This window comes from Triticum aestivum, chromosome 7A (genome assembly GCF_018294505.1).
Source record: "Triticum aestivum cultivar Chinese Spring chromosome 7A, IWGSC CS RefSeq v2.1, whole genome shotgun sequence".
In the NCBI taxonomy this organism is placed as follows: Eukaryota; Viridiplantae; Streptophyta; class Magnoliopsida; order Poales; family Poaceae; genus Triticum; species Triticum aestivum.
Genome location: NC_057812.1, coordinates 582,498,786 through 582,516,805, shown reverse-complemented (window position 1 = coordinate 582,516,805; position 18,020 = coordinate 582,498,786). Strand labels below are relative to the sequence as shown.

Genomic DNA, 18,020 nt, shown 5'->3' with positions numbered 1-18,020 from the left:
GGAGATCATGGACCTAAGGGACCAAAATTCTGTCCTCAAGCGCAAATTAAGGAAGAAGCCTATGCCATCAACAAAACCATCACCTTCTCCACCAACAAAGGGGACATGATCACATGGGTATGGGCACTCCCATTGGCAACTGCCAACCTTGGGGGAGTGCCCCGGTATCGTATCACCATCACTTTTATCTTTACCATTTTTCTTAGTTTGATCCTTTTGATAATATCTTGATCTAGTAGAATAAAAGTTCTTAGTATGATCTAGTTGTGAGTTTTGCTTTATAATTCCTATATGTAATCGACTCTGTGAGCTATATAATAAAGATTAGTGTTGAGTCAAGGGCTTGAATATTTTGCCATGATCCTAAGGGAATAACAGAAAAGATAAAGAAATAAAAAGGAAGCAAAGAGATCATGTGAATCTTATGGAGAGTAATGAGCTCACATAGAAAAAGTATGATGAATAAAAGTTGTTGAGAGTTGACAAACATAGTTTTGGTCATCGTTGCAATTAATAGGAAGTAATAAATAAAGAGAGGTCTTCACATATAGATATACTATCCTGGACATCTTTTATGATTGTGAGCACTCATTAAAATATGACATGCTAAAGAGTTGATGTTGGACATGGAAGACAACGTAATGGGTTATGTTTTCTTACATCTAAAATAAATTATATTGTCATGGATCATCCAACATGGTTCAGCTTGCCTTTCCCCCTCATGCTAGCCAAATTCATTACACCAAGTAGAGATACTACTTGTGCTTCTAAATACCCTTAAACCAGTTTTATCATGAGATTCCACCATACCTACCTATGGATTGAGTAAGATCCTCCAAGTAAGTTGTCATGGGTGCAAGCAATAAAAATTGATCTCTAAATATGTATGACTTATTAGTGTGGGAGAAAATAAGCTTTATACGATCGTGTGATATGGAAGAAATAAAAGCGACAGACTGCATAATAAAGGTCCATATCACAAGTGGCAATATAAAGTGACGTTCTTTCGCATTAAGATTTTTTGTGCATCCAACCATAAAAGCGCATGACAACCTCTGCTTCCCTCTACGAAGGGCCTATCTTTTACTTTTATCTCCTACCTTGCATAAGAGTCATGGTGATCTTCACCCTTCCTTTTTACGTTTTATCCTTTGGCAAGCACAGTATGTTGGAAAGATCCTGGTATATATGACTAATTGGATGTGAGTTTTCATGGACTATTATTGTTGACATTACCCTTGAGGTAAAACGTTGGGAGGCAAAACTATAAGCCCCTATCTTTCTCTGTGTCCGATTAAAACTCCATACCCATAAGTATTGCGTGAGTGTCAGCAATTGTGAAAGACTATATGATAGTTGAGTATCTGGACTTGCTGAAAAGCTCTCATATATTGACTCTTTCCTATGTTATGATAAATTGCAATTGCTCCAATGTCTGAGATTATAGTTTGTTAGTTTTCAATGAAGTTTACGACTCATACTTGAAATTGTGATTGAATTATTACTCTAGCATAAGAAATCATATGACAAGAATTATATAAGTTGCTGTTCTAAGAATGATCATGATGCCCTCATGTCCGTATTTTTTTTTTTATCGACACCTCTATCTCTAAACATGTGGACATATTTTTTGATTTCGGCTTTCGCATGAGGATAAGCGAGGTCTAAGCTTGGGGGAGTTGATACATCCATTTGCATCATGCTTTTATATCGATACTTATTGCATTATGGGCTGTTATTACACATTATGTCACAATACTTATGCATATTCTCTCTTATTTTACAAGGTTTACATAAAGAGGGAGAATGCCGGCAGCTGGGATTCTGGTCTGGAAAAGGAGCAAATATTAGAGACCTATTTTGCACAGCTCCAAAAGTCCTAAAACTTCACGGAAGACGTTTTCAGAATATATAAAAAATACTCAGCGGAAGAAATTCACCAGAGGGGCCACACCCTACCCATGAGGGTGGGGGTGCGCCTTACCCCCCTGGGCGCGCCCCCTACCTCGTGGGCCCCCTGGTGGCCCTCCGGTGGCCATCTTCTGCTATATGAAGTCTTTCGATGGGAAAAAAATCATAAGCCATCTTCTAGGACGAAACTCCGCCGCCACGAGGAGGAACCAATCTAGGGCTCTGGCGGAGCTGTTCTGCCAGGAAAACTTCCCTCCCGGAGGGGGAAATCATCGCCATCATCATCACCAATGCTCCTCTCATCGGGAGAGGGCAATCTCCATCAACATCTTCATCAGCACCATCTCCTCTCAAAACCCTAGTTCATCTCTTGTATCCAATTCTTGTCTCCAATTCAAGGATTGGTACTAGTAGGTTGCTAGTAGTGTTAATTACTCCTTGTAGTTGATGCTAGTTGGTTTATTTGGTGGAAGATCATATGTTCAGATCCTATATGCATATTAATACCCCTCTGATTATGAACATGTTTATGCTTGGTGAGTAGTTACGTTTGTTCCTGAGGACATGGGAGAAGTCTTGCTATTAGTAGTCATGTGAATTTGGTATTCGTTTGATATTTTGATGAGATGTATGTTGTCATCCCTCTAGTGGAGTCATGTGAACGTCGACTACATGACACTTCACCATTATTTGGGCCTAGAGGAAGGCATTGGGAAGTAATAAGTAGATGATGGGTTGCTAGAGTGACAGAAGCTTAAACCCTAGTTTATGCGTTGCTTCGTAAGGGGCCGATGTGGATCCATATGTTTCATGTTATGGTTAGGTTTACCTTAATACTTTTGTTGTAGTTGCGGATGCTTGCAATAGAGGTTAATCATAAGTTGGATGCTTGTCCAAGTAAGCATAGTACCCTAGGACCGGTCCACCCACATACCAAATTATCAAAGTACCGAACGCGAATCATATGAGCGTGATGAAAACTAGCTTGACGATATTCCCATGTGTCCTCTGGAGCGCTTTTCTTTATATAAGAGTTTGTCCAGGCTTGTCCTTTGCTCCAAAAAGGATTGGGCCACCTTGCTGCATTTTATTTACTTTTGTTACTTGTTGCTCGTTACAAATTATCCTATGACAAAACTATATGTTACCAGTTATTTTAGTACTTGCAGAGAATATCTTGCTCGAAACCACTTATCATTTCCTTCTGCTCCTCGTTGGGTTTGACACTCTTACTTATCGAAAGGATTACAATAGATCCCCTATACCTGTGGGTCATCAAATACCAATTCCAACTGCAGTAGATTAGTATACAAATTTTCCTGGTCATCCTAATTTTTCAGAATTTTTGGAGTTATAGAAGTATTCGAAACATCCAGATTGCTACAGACTGTTCTGCTTTTGACAGATTTTGTTTTTCGCGTGTTGGTTGCTTATTTTGATGCATCTATGGCTAGTATCGGGGGTATGAACCATAGAGAAGTTGGAACACAGTAGGTTTAACACCAATATAAATAAATAATGAGTTAATTATAGTACCTTAAAGTGGTGGTTTATTTTCTTATACTAACGGAGCTCACGAGATTTTCTATTCAGTTTTGTGTTGTGAAGTTTTCAAATGAAAACCAACGCATGCTCAAGAGGTAGCAATACTCTAGATGCACGCAGGAGTCGATCGATGTGTGGAGTAATAGTAGTAGATGCAGGCAGGATTCGGTCTACTTGACACAGACGTGATGCCTATATTTCATAATCATTGCCTTAGATATCATCATAACTTTGCACTTTTCTATCAATTGCTCGACAGTAGTTTGTTCACCCACCGTATTATTTGCTATCTTGAGAGAACCCTCTAGTGAAACCTATGCCCCCGGGGTCTATTTTCCATCATATAAGTTTCCGATCTACTATTTTTCAATCTTTTACTTTCCGATCTATAAACCAAAAAACCTAAAAATATTTACTTTATCTTTTGTTTAGTTTTATCTATCTCTGTCAGATCTCACTTTTGCAAGTGACCGTGAAGGGATTAACAACCCCTTTATCGCGTTGGGTGCAAGTGTTCGATTGTTTGTGTAGGTATTAGGTGATTTGTGTGTTGTCTCCTACTGGATTGATACCTTGGTTCTCTAATTGAGGGAAATACTTATCTCTACTTTGCTGCATCACCCTTTCCTCTTCAAGGGAAAAAACAACTGAAGCTCAAGAAGTAGCACCTATCAATTATGAATTTCCAAGATCAATACCACTAGCATTTTTTGACAAAGGTGGATTTTATTGGCTCAAAATGAAGCATCAAGGGGATACAAGTACAATGAGCACACACCCAGTATTTGCATAGCTAGGATGCACACAACCAATAATACCAGTAGCAAATTACAAGATGAGTACCACTATCGTCGAAGCACAACTAGCATTTCACAAGATAAATACCTATCATCCAAGCATAACTATCAATTTACAAGATCAATACTATCTATACATAATAATAAAGGGAGGTGATATTCTTGGTTTGATCCATAATCATATTTTACAAAAGAAGCACATACTTTCATCTGCCATCCGATTTTTTGTCCATCCGGCTGTAGGTCAGATTGACTAGATGTATTGACTTGTCCCCTTACCGCTAACATGTTATTGCATATCATTTATTTATTAGTTACCTATATCTTCGCACAGTAATTCCTCTCAATATTGTAACGCTCGTTAACATATGAAACATGCCCCGCTCCCCTCATCATGTTCTTGCCGTTTCAATATTCAGACATGGAATGTAGCATGTTAAACATTAAATAAAGGCCAGTTATACATAACTGTAGGATCGAAAGTATGTCTAGAGGGGGGGTGATTAGACTACTTGACCAAATAAAAACTTAACCTTTTCCCAATTTTAGTTCTTGGCAGATTTTAGCTATTGTAGGACAAGTCAAGCAATCATCACACAATTCAAGCAAGCATGCAAAGAGTATATTGGCAGCGTAAAGTAAAGCATGCAACTTGCAAGAATGTAAAGGGAAGGGTTTGGAGAATTCAAACGCAATTGGAGACATGGATGTTTTTCCCGTGGTTCGGATAGGTGGTGCTATCCTACATCCACGTTGATGGAGACTTCAACCCACGAAAGGGTAACGGTTGCGCGAGTCCACGGAGGGCTCCACCCACGAAGGGTAATGGTTGCGCGAGTCCACGGAGGGCTCCACCCACGAAGGGTCCACGAAGAAGCAACCACCCACGAAGGGTCCACGAAGAAGCAACCTTGTCTATCCCACCATGGCCATCGCCCACGAAGGACTTGCCTCACTAGCGGTAGATCTTCACGAAGTAGGCGATCTCCTTGCCCTTACAAACTCCTTGGTTCAACTCCACAATCTTGTCGGAGGCTCCCAAGTGACACCTAGCCAATCTAGGAGACACCACTCTCCAAGAAGTAACAAATGGTGTGTTGATGATGAACTCCTTGCTCTTGTGCTTCAAATGATAGTCTCCCCAACACTCAACTCTCTCTCATAGGATTTGGATTTTGTGGAAAGAAGATTTGAGTGGAAAGCAACTTGGGGAAGGCTAGAGATCAAGATTCATATGGTAGGAATGGAATATCTTGGTCTCAACACATGAGTAGGTGGTTCTCTCTCAGAACATATGAGTTGGAATTGTGTATGTGTTCTGATGGCTCTCTCCATGAATGAAGAGGAGGTGGAGGGGTATATATAGCCTCCACACAAAATCCAACCGTTACACACAGTTTTCCAATCTCGGTGGGACCGAATCAACAAACTCGGTCGGACCGAAAAGGTAAACCTAGTGACCGTTAGAGATTTTCGGTGGGACTGACATGCAACTCGGTAGGACCGATATGGTTAGGGTTTGGGCATAACGTAATCTCGGTGAGACCGATTACACAAACTCGGTGAGACCGAGTTTGGTAATAAGCTAACCAGAGAGTTGGTCAGGTAAACTCGGTGGGACCGATTTGCTCTTTCGGTGAGACCGAAAAGTTACAAAAAGGAAACAAGAGTTTACACTGCAATCTCGGTGGGACCGATTCGCTCTTTCGGTGAGACCGAAAAGTTACGAAAGGGAAACAGAGAGTTTGCAATCCCATCTCGGTGAGACCGAGATCCCTATCGGTAGAACCGAATTGCTAGGGTTTGGCAGTGGCTTATGACAAGTGAAACTCGGTGGCGCCGGATAGAAAGAATCGGTAGGACCGAGTTTGGCTTAGGGTTTAGGTCATATGTGGATATGGGAAAGTAGTTGAGGGTTTTGGAGCATATCACTAAGCACATGAAGCAAGAGGCTCATTAAGCAACACCTCATCCCTCCTTGATAGTATTGGCTTTTCCTAAAGACTCAATGTGATCTTGGATCACTAAAATATAAAATGAAGAGTCTTGAGCTTTTGAGCTTGAGCCAATCCTTTGTCCTTAGCATTTGAGGGTTCCACTTTCACATCCATGCCATGCCAATCATTGAGCTTTCCTGAAATAGTCATCTTGGAATAGCATTAGCTCAATGAGCTATATGTTGTTATGAATTACCAAAACCACCTAGGGATAGTTGCACTTTCAATCTCCCCCTTTTTGGTAATTGATGACAACATATAGATCAAAGCTTCGACAAATGATAATAAGCATGAAATATATCGTCGCTTTGAGAAGTATGTGACAAGTAAGAGCTCCCCCTAAATTTGTGCATATTTAAAATTTGCTTTGGACTGCAAATGCACAAAGAGTTAGAGTCATGGGTTACTCTTCCATGTCACATACATCTTGGTGGAGCGCTTAAAATGATAAGAATGAAATACATGCACTCATCACCAAGAATAGTGAATGATCACATAAGATAGATAAGATGGTAATATTAAGCAAACATTAAGTGTAGCTTATGATCAAACACATGATCATCAATGTCTCACGAGCAATGACATAGTATCTCACACAAAAGCAAACAAAGTTCAAAAAACCACCAAATAAAATAAGAGAGAATAAAAGCAACACTCTCTCTCGAAGCCTATGATCTATACATTTTCTCCCCCTTTGGCAACAAGTTACCAAAAAGTTCCTAGAAAATGCATAGTGCTAAGTCGACACTCAGGCTTGATCTTCAGGTGGTGGTGGAGTCCGGAGCACTCCAAGGACGAAGCCTTCTGTAGACGTGGTCGGAGTCGAGGCTGAAGTGGACGCTGGAGCTGGTGGAACTGAGGCTGTAGCTGGTGCAGACGTGGTGGCTCTGGGGTCAGCAACTGGCACTTCAGACGACCTCGGACCTCGTGGCACTCTGGCAAAGGCATCAGTTGTAGTCTTGCCTCTCCTCTCCTGCATGTCATCCTGGAGCTGCTCCACTGCAGTCTGAATCTCTGTCACTTTGACATCCAAGTCATAGAACTTTTGTTCCATGATCCTCTCTAAGCTTGCCTGGTTCTGAGTTAGGGTGGCTAGTCCTTGCTCAATCCGCAGGGTGGATGCAATCAAGTAACCAAGCTGCTCTTGTTTGGTTTTCAGGAAATATTCAGATGCCTCCTCTTGAGTAGGCATCTTGGCAGCTTTCTCCTTCCTCGCCTTCTCCTTCTTGGCTTGTGCTTGGGCAGATGATGGCTCATTCTCAGTCATGACCACTTGATTATCTTCAAAGTCTGGACGGATGGGCAGGTGTTCCTTGTCCAATAAGTATATGCCCGTGCCCATCTTAGAGTTGATGAGCTCCTGAATCTGTGGGGCATATCCACAGCTCCTCTTCTGGTCTGCTGCTGTCCTCTTGATTGTTTCAATCATAAGGCTCATGACTTTGAATTTCTGTGGCACGTCAAAGATATGAAGCAAGTTGATCGCGTGGCCCCTGATCATCTTGTGATCTCCAGACTTGGGCAATAGGGTGTGCCTAAGAATCCAGTTGATGGTTGGCAGCCCTGACAGAAGATAGTGTACTGAGCCAAACTTGAACGTATCAAGTGCTTCATTTGGAATCTCCTTGTACATGTTTGACATTGAGTTGTGGTCCATCTTCTTCTTGGCATAAATGTCCAAGTCATCGTCATGCTCTTCTGGGGCATTAATCAGCTGAGCCCATTCAGCAACTGTAGACTGGTACCTCGTACCCTCTGACATCCATACAATCCTGCCATCTGGATAGAAATGGGCTGTGGAGTAGAACTGCATGATGAGTTCCTCGTTCCACTTTGTGAGCTTCTGCCCAACAAAGTCCTCTACTCCACATGCCTTGAAGCTGTCCTGCACTCCAGGGTAGTACTCTTCGTTGTCCTTGATGTATTGCCAATCAACCCATCTCATATCACAGACAATTGGCTTCTTGTCTAGCAGCACTGTCTCATAAAAGTCTTGCTGCTCCTTGGTGTGAAACCTGTAGTCAACTGCAGTCCTTCTCCTTGAAGCATACGGGTCTGCTTCTCTCCACTTCCGGAGCCCTGAATCTCTCCTGAGTTTCATATCCTCAGCCACAGGATGAGCATCGTTGTGGTCTGGGATCTTGGGCTTGAGCTTTCTAAGAACATTCTCTTCTTCTTCTTCTGCAGCTTCAGGCACTGGGGCCTTGTTCTTCTCAGTAGCTGGGATGCTTCTTGTGTTCCTCTTTGGCTTTGGCTTTGGAGCTGGCTTGGCCTTGGAAGCAGCTGCCCCTGTTCTTATGGCATCACCCATCAGCTTGGGTGCCTTAGGTGCTGGTGCAGCTACCTCTTCTTCTTCCTCCTCATCTTCCATGATGGAAGCCTTGCCAAGCACTCTGGCTACAGTTTTCTTCACCCTTTCTTTCCTCTTCTTGCCTTCAGCAGCAACTGGCTCAATGGGAGTGGGCTTCTCAGTTGAAGCTCTGGCCTTTGACATAGGCTGCCTGCCTGCTGGCCTTTTGATCTTCATCCCTGGTTTTATGCCCTGTGCTGGCTCAACTCTCTTGGAAGTTGCTTCCTCTTCTGCCACATAATCCTCATCTTCTGAGTCTGAGGTTCTCTTCTTTCTCTGTCTTGTGGCAGCTTTAGGCAGATTGCTAGGGGTGCTCCTGCTGCCATCATCTGAGGAACTTGAGGGACTAGTGCCCTCACTCATCTGCACTTGCTGCTCTGACAAGTTCTGGCTATCACTTTGGTCTGACATGATGCAAACTCTGACTGCTGACCCTGTGAATAGGTTATAGATGAGATAGAGTGGATAAGCATCACAAAATGCAGAGATTTTTGCAAAAGAATAATTCAAAAACTTAGTTTTAGTTTCCCACTGAAAGCATCTCGGATCTACCGATTTCTAAACTCGGTGATACCGAAGCAGTTTTGGCACCTAAACTAGTGAACTCGGTCAGACCGAGTCACAGTTCGGTGGCACCGAGACTGCTAGGGTTTCACAGAGTTCCAAAATCGGTCACACCGATAAGTAATTCTCGGTCAGACCGAGTCTCACTTGTGCAATGGCATAAGCCAAATCGGTGGGACCGAGTTTTTCAACTCGGTGGGTCCGAGATGGTTTCGGCGGAAACCTAACCCTAAAATTTTCGAATTAAACCTAATCTACGAGTTCATTGACTGGATAGAAGTTTAACAAACGTGGCAAGAATCATGATGATCACAATGTGCTAAGAATCGGATTGGGGAATAGCACAAAGATCGAGTCCATACCCTAGTTCGGCGGAGACTCGCTACGGCGGCAACGGCGGGGTTGAATTTCCGTTGACGGCGACGGAGACCAGCGACTGGAGGCGGCTGGCGGCGAGGAGACGATCCGGAGACCAAGTTGGCAGAGCAGGCTATCGCGCGGGCGAAGGGGTTCGGAGAAATTTCCAAATTTTTGCCCGTGACTATATATAGCCCGACCCTGTCGGTGTGACCGAGTGGAACAACTCGGTGGCACCGAGATGCAAAACTGTATACAGTTGTTGCAACTCGGTGTGACCGAATGGTTCAAATCGGTTGCACCGAGATCGAAAACCTAGATCAACTTAATGATCTCGGTAGGACCGAAAGTAGGGTATCGGTCAGACCGAGAATCATAAAGAGGTTTTGGAAGTTTAAGTCTATGACGAATCGGGGACTCCGAGCGCTCCTCACACAGAGTGGTTCGAATCTGACTTGATCAAATTTTGTGATGTAGCATGAATAGAGTTTGAGACGAGAAAAGCATAGATAGCTAGAGGAGGTTCTTAGGCATTCTTGTCCATCCACTTGGCAAAAGGAAATAAAACCAAACAATCAAAACAACAAGTGGATGTCCTCGAATGAGTAAAATATGCAACCAGCATGCTCACACAATAAGATGGCAAATGAAATATGTGACAAGGCATGCACAACCAATTCTAGCATCTATCAAGCAATTTGCGATGACAAGGTCATCTATATATGAGTATATTGACTTAGGAGTCAAGTGAGAACACTTGATCATAGGTCATACTCATCGTTTAAGCTCAAGTGGGGTTACCACTTTTACATAAAGCATTGTTGTGTTCACATCTTTAGAGTTGCTTTAGCTCAAGTCTTAGAGTAAAGCTCCCCCTAGATGTGATATCCCCCCTTAGAGGGATGAACTAACCTCGGGTTTTGTCGATGATGACTTCATGTAGATGTTGAAGATGTGGATGCTCAATGTTGATGTAGATCACTTGGAGCTATCCATTTGAGTGAATTGCACTTTCAATACCTACATGGGTTAGTCCCACAAGGAACAAACAAGGATATCCATAGACATAGAGTGATGCACACACAAGATGATGTCCATGAAAACTTTTAGGTTACCTTGTCCCTTGTCTTACCAACAAGAGGGTTTGTGACTCCTTGAACTAGTGCAAGATGTGGAAGTTGATTGCACTTGTTCTTGCCAAAATGATAAGAGTGAAGTATGTTGGCGGAGTCACCCTCAAGAACTCTCTAGTTCTTCTTCTTTTGGATCCACACCATCTTGATGGGAATCCTTGGAGTTGTAGTCGTACTTGATGAAGTGGAACTTGAAGTAGTCTTGGGAATCCACTTGACTAAGGTCTTAGGAGCTTCTTCAAATGCATCAATTTCCTCTTGAAGCTTGTCCTTGCCTTTTTGCTTGTAGTCTTGTGGTGGAAGATCATCTTGAGCTTGTGTCCCCTTGAAAGAAGTATCATACTTCTCTTGTTGAGGAACAAACTTTGTCTTGGGGTATTGATCTTCTTCCCACTCAACTCCATTGGCATTGAACTTTCGTTCAAAACCAACACCTTGATTCTTCCGGTGCATTCCTTGCTTGCGCACAATTTCCTCGAATTGCTTACTCCCGGCAAGGCTTTTGTACACTCCTTTCTCTATAATTCCCTTCAATAAGCTATTTTCTTGCTCAAGTGTAACTTGGCTAAGAGAATCATTAGTGGAATCAAGAGAACTACTAGAAGCAACAATATTGGATTTAGCATGATCATTGTTACTGCTAGAGGAAGAATCTTTCTTGTTCTTGTTACTAGACTTGACTTGAGGCATGTAAGTGGATAAGAGTAAACGCTTGGCAATGTAAGAAGAACTTTTCTTGCGGAGATCATCATTGATTGCTTTTAAGAACTCATGCTCTTGCTCAAGATTGAGCTTTTCAAAGCGTAATTTCTCATGAGCTCTTAAAAGTTCTCGATGATCTTCGAAGATAGTTTCATGAGCTAACTTAAGAGTGTTTAGTTCTTTAGTTAGAGCCTCAATCTTCTCCTTATCATTGTCATTCGTTTTATCTTGATTAGCATGATTAATTGACGTTTCATCATAGTATTCATCACTAGAGTTGTCAACAAGCAAATCATCACCTAACAAGTCATCTTCATCACTATTGAAATCAACATACTCGGGGTGTGTTACCTTAGGACCTTTGGCCATGAAGCATCTTCCAATTCCTTCATTTGGTGAGTCAAATATGTCGTAGGAGTTGGTTGACACAAGTGCTAGACCGGCAACACCTTCATCTTGAGTATCTTCGGAGTCGGAGTGATAACTTCTCTCGGAGTGGCTGTCGGAGTCGGAGCCGGATACCCATTCACCAACATGAGCTTGATGTCTTCGTTTTGTGTAGCTCCTTGATGATTTTTCCTTCCTTTCCGAATCCTTGCTTCTCCGTGAGTATCTTCGTTCATAACGATCATCTCTACTCCTTCTCTCTCTTGGTGGTGATTCTTTGCTTCTTCTTTTTGGAGAATCTTCTCTTCTCTTGTAGGGAGCCGTACACTCATTGGAATAGTGTCCGGGTCTTCCACAACTGTAGCAGTTTCGCTCTCGACTAGAAGATCTTTTGTCATTGTAGGACCTTGACTTGAAGCTTCTATCTTTGCTTCTACTCTTGTAGAACTTGTTGAAGTTCTTCACCATTAAGCTCAATTCTTCATTGAAGTTTTGTTTCTCACTTGATGATGTAGGGGCTTCACATGAGGCTTTGTAGGCACCACTTGATTTGTTGTGAAGTTCCTCTTTATCCTTAAGTGACATCTCATGAGCAACAATTCTTCCAATCACCTCCGTTGGCTTGAGATCTTTGTAATTGGGCATCATTTGGATCAATGTGCACACGGTATCATATTTTCCATCCAAGGCTCTTAGAATCTTCTTGATGATGAATCTATCGGTCATCTCTTCACTTCCTAAGCCGGCAATCTCATTTGTGATGAGAGCAAGCCTAGAGTACATTTCAGCGACACCTTCACCATCCTTCATTTTGAACTTGTCAAGTTGACTTTGAAGCACATCCAACTTGGATTCCTTGACGGAGTCGGTACCTTCGTGCATATCAATCAAAGTGTCCCAAATTTCCTTTGCATTCTCAAGACGGCTGATTTTGTTGAATTCTTCGGGGCACAATCCGTTGAAGAGAATATCACAAGCTTGAGCATTGTATTGCAACATCTTCAACTCATCCGCGGTAGCTTCACGGTTTGGTTCTTTCCCATCAAAGAAGTCACCTTGCAAACCAACACACACAATAGCCCAAACGGCGGGGTTATGTCCAAGAATATGCATTTTCATTTTATGCTTCCAACTAGCAAAATTAGTACCATCAAAGTAAGGACCTCTACGGTGATAATTTCCCTCGCTAGACGCCATACTCTCCTAGGTTGTGAAACCAAGGCTATGACCACCAAAAGCTATGGAGATCAAAGCAAATGGAGACCAAAGCTCTGATACCACTTGTAGGATCGAAAGTATGTCTAGAGGGGGGTGATTAGACTACTTGACCAAATAAAAACTTAACCTTTTCCCAATTTTAGTTCTTGGCAGATTTTAGCTATTGTAGGACAAGTCAAGCAATCATCACACAATTCAAGCAAGCATGCAAAGAGTATATTGGCAGCGGAAAGTAAAGCATGCAACTTGCAAGAATGTAAAGGGAAGGGTTTGGAGAATTCAAACGCAATTGGAGACACGGATGTTTTTCCCGTGGTTCGGATAGGTGGTGCTATCCTACATCCACGTTGATGGAGACTTCAACCCACGAAGGGTAACGGTTGCGCGAGTCCACGGAGGGCTCCACCCACGAAGGGTAATGGTTGCGCGAGTCCACGGAGGGCTCCACCCACGAAGGGTCCACGAAGAAGCAACCACCCACGAAGGGTCCACGAAGAAGCAACCTTGTCTATCCCACCATGGCCATCGCCCACGAAGGACTTGCCTCACTAGCGGTAGATCTTCACGAAGTAGGCGATCTCCTTGCCCTTACAAACTCCTTGGTTCAACTCCACAATCTTGTCGGAGGCTCCCAAGTGACACCTAGCCAATCTAGGAGACACCACTCTCCAAGAAGTAACAAATGGTGTGTTGATGATGAACTCCTTGCTCTTGTGCTTCAAATGATAGTCTCCCCAACACTCAACTCTCTCTCATAGGATTTGGATTTTGTGGAAAGAAGATTTGAGTGGAAAGCAACTTGGGGAAGGCTAGAGATCAAGATTCATATGGTAGGAATGGAATATCTTGGTCTCAACACATGAGTAGGTGGTTCTCTCTCAGAACATATGAGTTGGAATTGTGTATGTGTTCTGATGGCTCTCTCCACGAATGAAGAGGAGGTGGAGGGGTATATATAGCCTCCACACAAAATCCAACCGTTACACACAGTTTTCCAATCTCGGTGGGACCGAATCAACAAACTCGGTCGGACCGAAAAGGTAAACCTAGTGACCGTTAGAGATTTTCGGTGGGACTGACATGCAACTCGGTAGGACCGATATGGTTAGGGTTTGGGCATAACGTAATCTCGGTGAGACCGATTACACAAACTCGGTGAGACCGAGTTTGGTAATAAGCTAACCAGAGAGTTGGTCAGGTAAACTCGGTGGGACCGATTTGCTCTTTCGGTGAGACCGAAAAGTTACAAAAAGGAAACAAGAGTTTACATTGCAATCTCGGTGGGACCGATTCGCTCTTTCGGTGAGACCGAAAAGTTACGAAAGGGAAACAGAGAGTTTGCAATCCCATCTCGGTGAGACCGAGATCCCTATCGGTAGAACCGAATTGCTAGGGTTTGGCAGTGGCTTATGACAAGTGAAACTCGGTGGCGCCGGATAGAAAGAATCGGTAGGACCGAGTTTGGCTTAGGGTTTAGGTCATATGTGGATATGGGAAAGTAGTTGAGGGTTTTGGAGCATATCACTAAGCACATGAAGCAAGAGGCTCATTAAGCAACACCTCATCCCTCCTTGATAGTATTGGCTTTTCCTAAAGACTCAATGTGATCTTGGATCACTAAAATATAAAATGAAGAGTCTTGAGCTTTTGAGCTTGAGCCAATCCTTTGTCCTTAGCATTTGAGGGTTCCACTTTCACATCCATGCCATGCCAATCATTGAGCTTTCCTGAAATAGTCATCTTGGAATAGCATTAGCTCAATGAGCTATATGTTGTTATGAATTAGCAAAACCACCTAGGGATAGTTGCACTTTCAGTAACATGTACCACATTACCGATACATCATTCTAGAAATTGAACGACACTTATGGAGTGCAATTGCTATGCTCGATTTTTTTTCTATTCCCTTGCCTCTAGCAGTGAATCAACATTAAAAAATCATACTTTTCTTCTGTTTCTGTCACATAAATCTAGCCTTGATGTATGTCCTTAAATTGCCACTTGACTTGAATTTTGAAATCATTCTGAATGACATTGTAACTTCATTTATCCACTCTCATTATTGTCATGACCCCCCCCCCCCCCAAAAAAAACATGTGAACCACCACACTTACCTTCTCCATGCTTTAGGCATGCCCATTTGCATTTTGGAAAACATGGAAGGATTACATGTTTAGAATTGGATGCCACCTAAAAACACATATCTTCTTATCATTTAGGCAAACTGAAAACATAGAACCACTTGGTAAACTCAAAGTATATACACCTTGTCTCCTTGTTATCTATAGCTCTAGCCATGACTCATATCTTGTATGGCTTTTGTACTCATTCACCTTATCCCATTATCGTGGGTATCGTATCACTCCATTTGCCATCCTATTATCATCGTGCTAGTCCTTGAACATTGAAGCAATTCTACCTCTCTTCTAGCCTCTTTTGCACATCCATTTACTTATATACCATAAGAAGAGAAAGTGTCAAATGTAAAATTTTAAAGGTCAAGTACAAATAGGAATTTGTTGCATATAATAGAAATGTGTCTACCTGTGAGAGCCCAGTAGGAGTGGAAACACATAGAGGAACGAATATAAAGTGTCTCAATAATTCGAAAGGGGTGCATTTCCCTATGGAGGAGGACATCTCATTACCAACTCTGTGCTTTCTAATATGATTATTTACGTGATGTATTTCTTTGAAGTGCCAAAATGGAGTTAAAAGTATTTCTATGGTTGGTTCTTTATGATAGGCTTAATACGCTAAATACGCAAAAGCAGAGAAAAATTAATGTCACTAACAACTATGCTTACATACCATGTAATGTTGTTGAAGATACCATTGAGAACCTCATTTTCCATTGCCCCTTTAGCATTTCTTCTCGGATACGCCTTTCCAGTGGTCTCCGAATGCCTCACGGATTGCTTCAGTAATGCGCTAAAGTGTCATTTAGTAAATAGGAATATTTGTTATAATATATTGGAACATTTCGAAGGAGCTCATTAATTTCATTTTCAAAGGTATTAGGCCTTCGAGATTGGCATGGAGAAAAATCCCCAAATATGTATTATCCATAAATAGTTATTCAAGCTTCTTACCAAGGATGAGGTATGTCATGATATATTTAGTACTATATAGATGGGCTCGAAGATTCTGTCCTAGGTCTAGAGGAAACCTGAGGACTCCCACTTTTTGGTTCTTTTTGTGAAGCGAAGACGACTTATTCTCTAGTCCGAAACTATCACTGTCAAGGATTACGCACGTGTTAGGTTTTGGGAGGACTCGTGGTTGGGAATTCCCCCCACTTAGCGTCCAATACCTACGTGTTTTTGATATAGCTCCGCTTAGTCATGTCATAATAGAAGAGGGGATTTTTAAGGAGTTCTTTACCTAACATGGATGAAGGTGTAGTCATCGGATCGGTCCTCCATTTCTTGAAGTTTTTCTTATTTTCGTGTCAAACAATGTCATGTGTTTTCACTTTCCTAGAACTGTGGTAGATTTCTATAGGTTGTGCGCATCTAGCTATGCAGAAACCAGGAGTGAACTCTTCATGGTTGTATCACTTGATGCGACGTCAAGGGTCAACAAAAACTATGATAAAAAAGGTATGCCGGAAAAAGCATGCATGTTTACGCAAAGAGTAGGTGCAACATAGAAGTTGGAACCGGCTAAATCACGGAGATCAAACAAACAAACCATCGAAGAGATCCATAATAACGATTGCAATGACTAGATGAAATATGCTTGTGCTCAAAGAGCACAACCAATATTACATGTCTCTTATTATTAATGGGATTACATGTATCCCCTCCTTGCTTACATTGGGAAGAAAGGACTTGAAGAAGACGCTTCAGGATCAGCGCCACCGAACTGCCAACCGAACCCCACCTCAAACGACCTCTTCGGGTCAATATCACCGCTAGGGAAGACAGTGCTTGTGCCGGTGTCATTACGACCACTAGAATTGTAGCCACTATAGACCAGGGCGTTGAGGTCTCCTCCATACCTCATCATGTCAAGTGCATCCTCTTGTTGCTGCGGCAGAGCCTTAAACATTGTGGAAGGCCCCATGTCCATGCCACTAGTGACATAGGGAGCTGGTGATGCTGTCGGATACATCATCGAAGACCCCATGTCCATGTTGTGAGTGATGTATGGAGCTGGTGGTGCCTGATAAGTCGACGGAGACTCCACATGCATGTAGTTGGTGACGTATGGAGCTGGTGGTGGTGCGTGATACATTGCTGGAGACCCCATGTCCATGGTGTTGGTGACGTATGGCTCCTGGGACTGGAAGACAGGTGGTTGGCCGCTAATTGTTGTGATGCTTTCCCCCATGCTCTGGAGGATCACCTCTAGCTTTCGGCCAACATTGGTGAGATCCTCGATGTTGAGGCCATCAAGGCTCGAGAGGTTGCTTCTGAGCATGACCTTGTGCAGGAGGATTCTGGTCTCATTGTCTTCACAGATGTCTTGGAGCTTGTGGCCCTTGGCCTGGAGCTTGCCAAAATGTTGATTGAGAAAGCTTGCATGATTCACCGTCTTCTTGAAGTTGCCCTCCGGCATATTCATATACCGGTTCAGGACAGGCACCGCCTCAGCGGGGGACGGGAACACTTGTGGTACCACCTCGCCCTCGCCATATACTAGCACACATGCCTTGGCATTGCACATGATGGCCAACTCCTCCGCCTTCTTCCGTAGGCCCTCACGCCGCTTCTTTGAAGTACTACATCTGGAATTTTTATCGAGGATGTACCGGAGGGCCACCTTCTTGCGAGCCATTTCCAGCAAAGGGATAAAGCGGCAAAGGAGAGTTGCTTTGTTTTGGTGAGTTGAAAGCAATAAGGGTGGATAGATTTATAGTGGAGGATCAGCCAAGAGACTCAAGACAATTAAGATGCAGCGTGCCAATCCAGAAACTTTTAAATGTTAGTTGATAGGATAAGGAGGTGCTTCATAAATGCATCATTAAAGCACAATATTTCTGAAATTAACACATGGAATGCTCATAGTAGTCGGCCGAGCCAAAAATGCGATAAAAGAATGGTTTCTCTCAAGA

The 18,020-nt window shown here is 42.7% G+C and overlaps 1 protein-coding gene across 1 annotated transcript; it reads right to left on the bottom strand.

The window, feature by feature from the left end:
* Nucleotides 1–14,980: 14,980 nt before the first annotated feature.
* Nucleotides 14,981–17,743, bottom strand: LOC123153521 (agamous-like MADS-box protein AGL80). The gene is made up of 4 exons (XM_044572616.1): nt 16,779–17,743; nt 15,769–15,892; nt 15,076–15,151; nt 14,981–14,985 (listed from the first exon to the last, which is right to left on the bottom strand). Exons 1-4 carry the CDS (start codon nt 17,741–17,743, stop codon nt 14,981–14,983), a joined length of 1,170 nt encoding a protein of 389 aa, XP_044428551.1.
* Between the last annotated feature and the right edge of the window lie 277 nt (nt 17,744–18,020).

Coding starts and splice junctions, on each gene's coding strand:
- LOC123153521 (XM_044572616.1), bottom strand. CDS start 17,743: ATGGCTCGCAAGAAGGTGGCCCTCCGGTACATCCTCGATAAAAATTCC. Junction 15,893..16,778: donor TCAAGTCCTTTCTTCCCAAT/GTAAGCAAGGAG, acceptor ATGACACTTTAG/CGCATTACTGAAGCAATCCG. Junction 15,152..15,768: donor TCAACAACATTACATGGTAT/GTAAGCATAGTT, acceptor ATGTGTTTTTAG/GTGGCATCCAATTCTAAACA.